At 38.3% G+C, this 11,303-nt stretch overlaps 1 protein-coding gene across 1 annotated transcript; it reads right to left on the reverse strand.

Moving 5' to 3' along the window:
- Positions 1–1,178: 1,178 nt before the first annotated feature.
- Positions 1,179–10,945, reverse strand: Nnp-1 (Ribosomal RNA processing protein 1 homolog Nnp-1). Its single transcript, XM_073092462.1, has 11 exons — positions 10,654–10,945; positions 10,283–10,362; positions 9,701–9,850; positions 8,644–8,746; positions 7,942–8,033; positions 7,347–7,526; positions 6,294–6,391; positions 5,187–5,336; positions 4,443–4,606; positions 3,440–3,537; positions 1,179–2,988 (listed from the first exon to the last, which is right to left on the reverse strand). Exons 1-11 carry the CDS (start codon positions 10,853–10,855, stop codon positions 2,224–2,226), a joined length of 2,082 nt encoding a protein of 693 aa, XP_072948563.1. The 5' UTR covers positions 10,856–10,945; the 3' UTR covers positions 1,179–2,223.
- Between the last annotated feature and the right edge of the window lie 358 nt (positions 10,946–11,303).

Below are 11,303 nucleotides of genomic sequence, written 5' to 3' on the forward strand. Positions count from 1 at the left end.
GCTACTGCCGCCCATGGACATCTGTAATCAACCCCAGATAGGATTAGATATTCCTACCTGAGGTAGGCCACAGATGCGCCGCTACCCCTGAGGACTAAGCTGGAACGCCTCGGAAAAGTCTGTCTCCCTTACCACACCCTTCAAACCGGAACACAGCAGCGCCTAACACTGCTGTTATAACAGAAATAGGTGTGGCGGTGGTGCCGCCGGAGTCGAACCACAAAGGGTTCTACCACCTTCAAAATGAATGAATATGTCTCATACTTTGGCATAAGAGCCCAAACAATTCGACGGATTTTAACATATTATGATATATCGTTGGATTCGCTTAAATTGATTGTATAACATATGAATAATTACTAGCAATCTGGTTTTTATTTTTATAATAATAACTGGATGAATTGTTGTTTACCGACCCCTTAGAGGCGTGAAATTGTGCAATTAATTATAAAAACATTCCATTAAATTAAATTTGTTACTACAGAGTATATTTTAATAATAAATATTATGTAAATAAAATAACTGATTCATTGTTTTCTGTAAATTATTTAGGATAGGTGCTTTTATATCGTGCTTACTAAATGTTGAATTTGTAATAAATGTTATGTATTTGTAAATTTTGTTTTATTTTACATTATTGTATTACGAAGACATACTTATCTTTCAGGAAAGGTGCCTAAATCATCATCCAAGGGCTTTCACTTAAAACTTTGTTTTTATTTTACAGTTTACCTCAATCGGCGGATTTTCAAACTTTCAACCGTATTATTCTCCCTTAAGGGGTTATTTTTCTAAAAACAATGAAATACTTACATTGTTTATATTTAGACAAATATGAGTGTTGCTTTAAAATTGGCGCATTTTGAAAATAACTTTCAACCCACTTTACCCCCTTAGACGTTGATTATCCAAAATAGGTGAAATCAGTGTTTTTTATTTCTAACTCGAAGACTAAATACAAATATTTTTAGTGTTCACTGTAAAATTAGAGAATTTTCAAATATGTTTTTTATCCCCTTAGGAGTAAATTACGATATGACTATGAGTATATTGTTAATCCATTGAATTCAATTTAATAGTTTTAGTTTAATCGATTAAAAACAAGCAAAACGACAGACCAAAATTCTAAAAATGCTAGAAATTGTTGGTGATTCAAGAATAAATAATAAGAAAAACAGTTGTCAAAAAATTCATTTATTTAATTAGACAATATAATTGTTATATTGTACATAAAACATCATTTTTCGAATTACCTTTTAGTAATCGAAATGTAACTTAATAAAGTTAATAATGAGGCACAATATTAAGAAGTCAAATGTAACAAATATTACGTTTCATTTATTAAAGTAACAACGAGCATGCAGTCCACCTGATGGTAAATGCCGTGTGGACATCTGTAATTAACCCCAGATAGGATTAGATATTCCTACCTGAGGTCGGCCACAGATGCGCTGCTACCCCTGAGGACTAAGCTGGAACGCCTCGGATAAGTATATCTCCCTTATCACACTTCAAACCAGAACACAGCAGCACTACACTGCTGTTATTAGGCAGAAATAAGTGTTATAGGTAGTAATAATAGAATATTCATGGACATTTATAACAGACAACAAAACAACTTCAGACCCTGTTTATACCCACAGACATAGAACGTGTCAGTCACAGACCGTATCAGACAAAACCATATTTTTCTATTCAGTATTTTGCCAGAAACGGTTAATATCCACGCGGCTGTTACGGTAATATAAATACATTAATTAATACACATTGTATTCAAGAATACTTTGTCTGACACGACACGCGCCTGACACGCTCTGTGTCTGCAGGTAAATGGATCTTTACACTGTTATAAGACATGTATAGTCCGCGTAAAACTGCTAGTCCGCTCTGAATAAAAAATGAATCGTGTCGCCATAGAAGATTGTATGACATCTGGTCGCAACATCTTCAGAGAGGTCAATTAGTAGGAGGTTCATGTAGTGACCGAATCCACTTTTAGAGAAAATATATGCCCAATAGGGAGACTGCAGTCAACTCAGACACACTGGCGGACTAAGGTCGCCGGGGCGAAAAGTTCTCAGTGTAAAAAGTTGGCCTGGGATTCGGGGACCTCTTGTTTCTTTTCGCTGATTGATACACATTTCATAGATTGATTCTGACCTTTTGTGTTTGGAGAAGAATCAGGGTCCTTAAGCCGCTAAAGCTCAGACAAATGCAACAGAACTAAAACTTCATTTTCAACTTCTTCTTAAAGAACGGGTTAATCGGGGATGGGGTTGAGGGCTTCAGATTGGTTTTTGACGGCTGCTTACTGCTATCGAACGGTATATTCGGGCTCTGGCGTACACTTTTGTAATAATCCACGGTACCTTGCATACTGTTGTTCTTAAGTACAAACTTAACCTTCTTCGGGGTGTCTATAATTTTCTTCCTCGGTGACGTTTTGTCATTGGATGTCTGTTTTTGATAGTTTTTTATTTTACTCATCGGTAACACTTTTTGTCTGTTTATTTTTTTATTTTTATTAACAGCCAGTTCAGTTTTAACTTTAGTTATTTCTTTAACAGAATCATTACTAACTAAATCTTTAGTAACTTTATCCTTTGTATTAACTATTTCGGTTTTAACTTTAGTTATTTCTTTAACCGAATCATTACTAACTAAACCTTTAGTTACTTTTTCCGTTGTAATCAACTTCGGTGCATTTTTAACTTTCTGTTTAGTTAGTTTTTCACTATGTCCATTAACTAAGTCTTTCTTAACGCCATTAGTTAGTTTTTCTGCTTTATTACTAGTATTTTTACTTTTATCTATTTTAACTTTACTTTTAACATCTGGTTTAGGTTTTTTGACTTTTTCTTGAACATTATCTTTTACTTTTCTTTTTCTGTTTACTCTCTTGTTAACATTTTCTTTATTAGAAGTATTTTCTTGTTTATTCTTTTTTCCCGCGTCAGGTGCTGCATCTTCTATTTGCCAGTCTCCATTCTGGAAAAAACAATAATATTATTTATTAAAAATACAAATAAAAATTATATTTTTTGTATTTTTTTAACATTAAAGTAGTAAAAAACATGGAGTCCCTTTCGTTTCGTTAGAAGTACTATGCAGTATATCTGATAGTAACTCACTGCCGTATAAATATCTTTAATCAACCTCTGACCAACTCCGGCGGCACCACCGCCACACCTATTTCTGTTATAACAGCAGTGTTAAGCACTGCTGTGTTCTGGTTTGAAGTGTGGTAAGGGAGACATACTTCTCTGAGGCATTCCAGCTTAATCCTGACGGGTAGCGGCGTATCTGTGGCCGACCTCAGGTAGGAATCTGATCTGTATGTAGCGGTTTTACAGATGTCCGTACAGCAGTAGCCACTTACCATCAGGTGGACTGCATGCTTGTCTACTACTTAAACCTTATAAAATAATAATATACTTACAGTGGTGCTCGCCATTGCCAAATGAGCGACGTCATCCATAATACTGAGGCCGGCTCGAGTCTTAGCCAAGAGGCGTTTACGATGTTTCCTCTTTAATCCTGTAAATAATAGCAGAATTCATAATGTAGATATTGATTTCTCAAACAGCGGGACCCTTCTGGTTGAGTGTGGCAAGGGATAGGGTCTTTTGGAAGGAATTGGAGGAGGCCAAAAGGCACACCGAACTTAGGGACTTCCTGTAACCCTAGGTTCATGAATAATAATTGATTTCTCTTAAAACAGCGGTATAAGGGTTCACTGGTATAGGCATAATATGTTCGACAGGGTTCGAACCTCCTAACACGAATAAGAGGACCTTTTTAGATTTTTACGAATTCTTTTCTCAAAAAAAAAGGGTGACAAAAAAATCTGATTATCCGACGTTTCTTATTTCGTCGACTGCCACATTTGGTCACTTAATAAAGCTATATTTAGGCTCATGTTTCTATACAAAATGTATTAACGTATTAATAACCACCATATCACAGACACTGACACGGGTCATGCTTTCCAAATTCAAATCAAATCAAATGAGAGAGAATGAGAATCAATCGCCATGAGTTTTTAGTTACGAAATTCACTTTCAGACTTTACCGAGGCGTTCCAGCTCAGTCCTCAGGCGTAACGGCGCATGTGTGGCCGACCTCAGGTAGGAATATCTAATCCTATCTGGGGTTGATTACAGTTGTCCATGGGCGGCAGTAGCCACTTACCATCAGGTGGACTGCATGCTCGTCTGCTACTCCTATATAATTCACCCTGTCAACCTGCGCGACGAAACGTTCAAGACACCAGTCAGACAGTGGTCCCGGGTTCGATTCCCGGCTAAATAATGCATTCCGATTTCAATTCCGGGTATGTCTTCGTGTGTCGACAACACGTGTAATATCATATTGTGAGATTTTTTTATATAATATTTATATACATCAAAATAAGTGTAGAAATCGTTATATAAACTCCATACCCCTCAGAGCCAGTTCATCCGACTGCGTGACCAGGGACTTCTCGAGCGCCCGGAGCTCCTGAGCCGCCTGCTCGGGGGCGGAGCGCGGCAGCCGGGGCTCCAGCCCCGCTGTGTCCTGCTCCGGCAGCGGCAGGGGGTACTTGCCCAAGGATAGGGCTTCGAACCTGAAAATGGAATTCATTACACACATTTATAAGGAATATAGTGCGTAATAGAATTTTCGAATTCGGGCATTAATATAAATTATTGTCTGACTACTGGGTAAAGGTACTCTTTCCCTATCCAGTTTCAAGTCTAGTTGAAGCCAAAATGGAAAGTTTATTACGAACTAATCTTATATATAAAATTCTCGTGTCACAATGTTAGTTACCGTACTCCTCAGAAACGGCTTTACCGATTTTATATGCATATTCAGTAGGTCTGAGAATCGGCTACTATGTATTTTTCATACCCCTAAGTGATAAGGGTTGTTCACCCTTAACATTTTTTATTTATATGGCAACACAACGTTTCCCGGTTCAGCTAGTATTTCTTTATAATTTACGTAGTTAAAAAAATGGAAGAAGTTGGAGCGACTGTTTTTAGCAATTGTTTTTGGCCTGGAAACAAGTTCTTTTAGCTGGTAAATCTTTGATCAAACAATCGGTGTTGCTAGTAAATTGAATGAAATCATACAAATAATTAGTAGTATTATTTTTCTAACATATTTTTTTAGAATTTTCTACACCTCATATTTAGACTTACCGTTGCAAACAGATACTGGCCCGCTTGTATGCCTTCGAGGAGGCCTTGGCCATCTTCTCCCTCAACTGCTCCGCCAGTTGGGTCGCCGGTACTGGCAGTAAGGGTAGAACCACGTCAACTCTACCGGCCCTAGGGTCAAGGGCTGATGACCTGGAGACGAGAGACACGGGTTGCATGAAATAAAAAAGTATTTTTTTTTAATATATTATTTAACATCGGAGTAGTGAAAGAGCATGCAGTCCACCTGATGGTAAGTGGGTACTGCCATCCATGGACGCATGTAATTAACTTCACATAACACAAGATTTCTACCTGAAGTTGGCAACAGATGTTGCTGCCGCTAAGGACTAAGATACAGATGTAAATCATAAGTATTTGAAGGTGGTAGAACCCTGTGTGGTTCGACTTCGGCGGCACCACCGAAATAGGTGTTATTTCTGTTATAACAGCAGTGTTAAGTGCTGCTGTGTTCTGGTTTGAAGGGAGACAAGAAGTTCCAACTCTTCAGGTAGTAATCTAATCTTATTTGAGGTTGATTACAGATGTCCAAGGGCGGCAGTAGCCACCTACTATCAAGTGGAATACATGCTCGTCGCTACTCCAAAAAAAATTCAGCCAGCAATGTGGGCTAAATTTTCACCCTTAGAAATAGATGTGACGGTGGAACCTTTCCCATCGAACCATACTAGTTCTCATCATCAACCCATTGCTGTCCCACTGCTGGGCACGGGTCTCCTCTCGTAATGAGAAGGATTAGGCCATAGTCCACCGCGCTGGAAGAGTGCGTATTGGTAGACTTCACATACTTTAGAGATGTTTTTTTGTAAATCTCTCAGGTATGCAGGTTTCCTCACGATGTTTTCCTTCACCGTTTAGCAAGTAATAATTAATTTCTAATACGCACATAACTTTGAAAAATCAAAGGTGCGTGCCTGGGATTTGAACCTAGGACACCTCGATCGAGAGGCCGTATTTCTTAACCACTAGGCTATCACTGTTTTTTTCCTAGTTCCTTTTTTACTACTTGTACCACCTATCAAATAACTGCATTATATTTCTAACAGCCCATTACCAATAGTGGGAAAATATTATATAATAGTGACTCACTCTTCCTCCATTGTGTCATCACCGTTCTCCCCGGGCTCCCCTTCATCATCAGACACCACCAGCTCCAGGGCTTCCGGACCACCGGCTGGGCAGCCCATCTACAGTGGAAAAACGAACATTGTTATATTGATATATAGGTGCGATAGACTTAAAGATCCTTACTAATATTATAAATCCGAAAGTAACTCTGTCTGTCTGTCTGTCTGTCTGGTTGTCTTTTCTTCACGCCTAAACTACTGAACCGATTTTAATGAAATTTTGTACAAAGATAGTCTGAGACCCGAGAAAGGACATAGCATAGTTTTTATCCCCGAAATCCCACGGGAACTAGGGATGGCGATCTAAGATCGATTAATCAGAGAATCGATCTTTTGGACCAAAAAAATCGATTATTTTAATCGATATTAGTGAAGATTGAATCGTAAACTTTGCATTTGATCAAATGATGATCTTTAGCAAAGTTGTTGTCCATGAGCCCACGAAGGTTTCAGAGTTGGTACGACCAATTTTCGCCAGATGGCGCCACTGGTATTCCAATGAAGGTACGAATTTTCAGTTTTATGTATGTTAGTATGTCAAATTATTTTCTTTCAAATGCGAGCGAAGCCGCGGGCATAAACTAGTAGATTATAAATCAGACTTGAGTTTATCAAGGTTTCGAACTCTTTTATGTCTTGTTCCCGAAGGCACCGCTGTCATACCTATTTCTGCCTCAACACGATTGTAGCAGTGTTGTATTCTGGGGCACAAGGGTAGCAATACATATGGGGCTGATCTATGGCAGGATTGTGATTTTGAGTGGGGTTAATTACCAATTTGTCACAGTCGTGAAGCGGAAGACGCACCTAACTTGACTCAAATGCGTCTTGACAAAGTCGTGAAGTACCTACCTCCGGTCGAGCGGGCATTTATAAACGAAGAGACACACTGTGGAGCACAGTCTTGACGCGACGCTCGACGGGACAACATCACGGGACTGTCCCTTCGTTTCAGGAGAGCAGGAGAGCTGACCTTTATACATCCGGGTCAATTAGTTTAATTAAAGTTCCGTACCTTCTGCCAAGCCCTCGTGGCCTCCTGGTACCGCAGCCCGGGCTCGCTCTGCCGCAGCAGCGCCGTCAGCAGGCGCCGCGCCGCCGCGCACATCACTAGCGACTCCCCACCACACACTAGGGATGTGAAGGGTGCCAGGAGAACCGCTAGACTCTCTTCCGAGAGCTCGCCCTTGGACGTCTGGGGATTGGAGAACAGATTAATGGTTGACTCTTTTGTGTTTTAGTTATAAACCAGATTAGTAATAGTGGATGAATTAAATTTAACAATTTAAAAAATATATTAAACAAAGAATGATAGACGTTTCAATGTTGCATTACAATCATCATCATCAAATGTAAATTTTGAAAAATTCAACTTGTATATGCAAAAAAAAATCCAATGAGATTAAAAATATGAAAAATAGGAAAGGTACGAAGAATACTTTTTAGAGGTATGCCAGCTCAGTCCTCCGGGGTAGCGGCATTGTGACCAACGTGAGTCGGAATCTAATCCTATCTGGAGTTGATTACAGATGTCCATGGACAGTAGTCACTTACCATCAGGTGGACTGCATGCTCGTCTGCTACTCCTATATTATAAAAAGTGATCATACCTTAGCCAGCTCTTCCAAATAACAATCTATGATATGCAACATTAGCGACATTGAATTTTTTGCGTATTGTGGCGTCTTAACACACAGGATACCTGAAAACGAAAAAAATCTATACTCAAAGCCTCACACTAGGATTCCCTGTGTCGTGGGTGTCATGGACACACAGAGACGAATATACAAACACCCAGAAAAAATATCCAAAGTCAGGCATCTGTCTGGCCGGGGGTTGAACCCAGAACCCTTTGCACATCAGACCAGTATGGTAACCGCTCTGTCACATGGGTTGTGAAGAAATAATATTTCTTTATCTCTTATTTTCTTTGGTAATATACCAAACCAATCTTTTGTTTACCACGCTTTTATTAGCTTGACCTGTATGTATGTATGTGGGTATGTAACGGAATCTTTAAACTCGATTTTTACCCACTTTGAACGGTTAGATTAATTCAAAATTTTGATGAATTATCAAGGACCGATGACAATACACGATTTTAATAATGTTGTCCCATTCTCCTCATCAGGATCGTCAGGATTAACGATTTTCCTGGTGCGATTTAAGCATGGTTTTAAGTTTTTTAAAGAATATTTTGTTGAGTCGAGCCTGTTATATCTTCTCAAAGAAATTTCTTAGAGTAATAAGAAGTAAATTTCTACAATATGTATGTACATATGTTTTAGAATAAATACTTGGTGGTCACTTACCATCACTGTCCATCAGCATTTTACTGTACATCTGACAGCTTTGCAGACTCCAATTTGAGCGTAGGAGACATCGGAAACTGCCTCTGAGGTACCGACGGATCAACTGCCAGAAATATATCTTACATCTTAACAGTTATTAGGGTATGACAAATTATATTTTAGAATGTTACAGGCACATCGCATTGAATCGAAGAATATATTGTATTTCTGGAATCCCTTCTGAGCATTTTCATATTAATTAGAAAAATTTATAGATATGACCATACTAATTGACAGCTTACATGAAAAAAGGATTTGTATCTACATGTTCTTACATGCGTAAGAAGCGAAACCATTACAAAACCAAAAATATTACTAAATGATACAACATGACATCACACATATCATATTGTATCAAATACCAAAAAAATATTCTGCATAACTTACAATATTTACTAAGGGGGGTTACCCCCCATGTTATTTTGGATAACATGGGGGGAGTCTAGTTGATGATTCCGTCATCGTTAGTTTGTTACTTGTTTACACAAATAGCAACCCTCACATTGTCTTTACTTGAAAGCGAAGCGCATTTTCGGGGATTCGCGCAAATCATGCATGCGTTTAGACATTTTTAAAATATAATTATAATATAAAAAAAGAATATATTAATTGAAAAATGTTTACATAAGCATGGGTAAGAGCTTTTCTTACTTTTGCTGACAAGAGGGATGTGGGGGTCAATAATTGTAATAAATCTGCTTACGTAATACTTGAACGGCCCCTAATAAACTTAATAGTGTTGACTTTTTTTATCTATTGGTTTAAAAAAAATTATGCAACATTATTCTGAAATACCGCAAAAGGAGGACAACTTCTGAAAGCGTAGCTTAAAAAGTTATGTGAGGATGGAGAACTTTAGTCAGTTTATTTACTTATGTCACCTGACAATCACACCCTTCCACCAAAACAGAAATGCTTCACACTAGAAATGGGTGTGACGGTAGTACCTTCCCGGTCAAACCATATGGCTCAAACATCTTTCATAATTTTTTTACACACCTATTACTATGGTACGTACCATGAAGAACTTGTCCATACGGTGCTGGTCGATGCCATACCACTCCAACGCTAGCACTTTAAACCCAGCCTTGGTCATCATCAGGGCATCCTTCAGCTGGTCTGGTGGAAACAAATCCAGAATCTCAGCTATACTCTCGCATAAGTCTTCCTGTAATAACAAAATATAAATAAAATTTTGGATATATCTATAAAAAGATTTGTGTATTATAAACTCTTTTTTTTTATAATAAAGGAGTAGCAGACGAGCATGCAGTTCAAGTGATGCTAAATGGGTACTGCCACCTATGGATATTTGTAAACAACCCCAGATACAATTAAAATCCTACCTGAGGTCAGCCACATATTCCCTGCTATGCTTGAGGACTAAGCTGGACTAAGCAAAAAACTAAGTCTCCCTTACCACAACCTCCAATTCAAAGCACAGCAGCGCTAACACTGCTGTTGTTAAGTAAAAATAGGTGTGGCAATGGTGCTGAAGGAGTCTAACCACAGAGAATTCTACCACCTTCACACAAAAAATTGAATTTTGGACTCATCTACATGTAATTGGATAATGATGATGATGACGATGATAACTTACTTGAACTAAAGGCTTGTCAGACATCCAAACAGCATAAAACAAGCCTTTCCAGACTCTGACAAAGTCATCTTCTTTGAACTCTGGAAACAATTTTTTGATAATTATCAAGTTTTCAGTTGACAAACTATCGTATAGGTAATTATTATGGAGCATTTATGATAGATTTTTTTTGTAACTTTGAAGCAGCAAAAGAGAATGCAGTCGAACTGATGGTAAGTGGTCACCCCCGCCAATGGCATGCGCGTATACTATTTTTTTATAATAAAAAACGCGCAAAAACCCAAACAAATTTTGAGGTTATGTCGCAACATACGTGTTTTTCGCTCCAATTTTAAAAGACAAACTATTCCATTTTCAAATCGTATACTAACCGTATTTCTTATCAAAACAATTCTGGAGCCACTTCTTGAGCGTTTTCAATACTCTATCCCTAGTTTTCTTTTCATTGCCAGACAAAAGCCTTGCAAATTTGAATTCCTGAGCGACAACTAACACTTGCTCCTTTTTATTTTTATCTATTGGTTTCTTCTTTATTTTCTGCGTTTTCACTTTCTTCTTCTCTGGGATTTTCATGGTGATAAAATAATTATCAAAATTCTTTCACACAACTCGACGCAAAAACGGCATGAGTTTGTTTGACATTTCCGTATGACATATTTGTAAGCTAAGGTGACATTCACAAAGAACAGACTAAACAATAAAATAACACAGATAAGTAAAATACAGTTATAATACTGTTATACAGTTATAATACAGTTATAGTTATAATACAGTTATAATACAGTTATAATACTGTTAAATAATATTTTTGGAAACTATTCATGTTCTAGGGTTGTATGGCAGTGTCCCTGTAGTCCCGGGACTAGAATAGGGCTACGGTATCCCCTGCCTGTCGTAAGAGGCGACTAAAAGGGGGCTTCCGGGGTTGCGGGTGGCAAGATTGGGAGGTCGAACCGCCCGGTAAGCAACTCCGGGAAGGACGGCGGTGTGTGTGGTCGCATACCGTCGTAAACACCAGACG

This window comes from Epargyreus clarus, unplaced genomic scaffold (genome assembly GCF_041222505.1).
Source record: "Epargyreus clarus isolate Ecla_fem2 unplaced genomic scaffold, WU_Ecla_fem_2.2 ptg000036l, whole genome shotgun sequence".
In the NCBI taxonomy this organism is placed as follows: Eukaryota; Metazoa; Arthropoda; class Insecta; order Lepidoptera; family Hesperiidae; genus Epargyreus; species Epargyreus clarus.

Coding starts and splice junctions, on each gene's coding strand:
- Nnp-1 (XM_073092462.1), bottom strand. CDS start 10,855: ATGAAAATCCCAGAGAAGAAGAAAGTGAAAACGCAGAAAATAAAGAAG. Junction 5,337..6,293: donor GATGACACAATGGAGGAAGA/GTGAGTCACTAT, acceptor TCTCGTCTCCAG/GTCATCAGCCCTTGACCCTA. Junction 3,538..4,442: donor GGATGAACTGGCTCTGAGGG/GTATGGAGTTTA, acceptor TATTATTTACAG/GATTAAAGAGGAAACATCGT.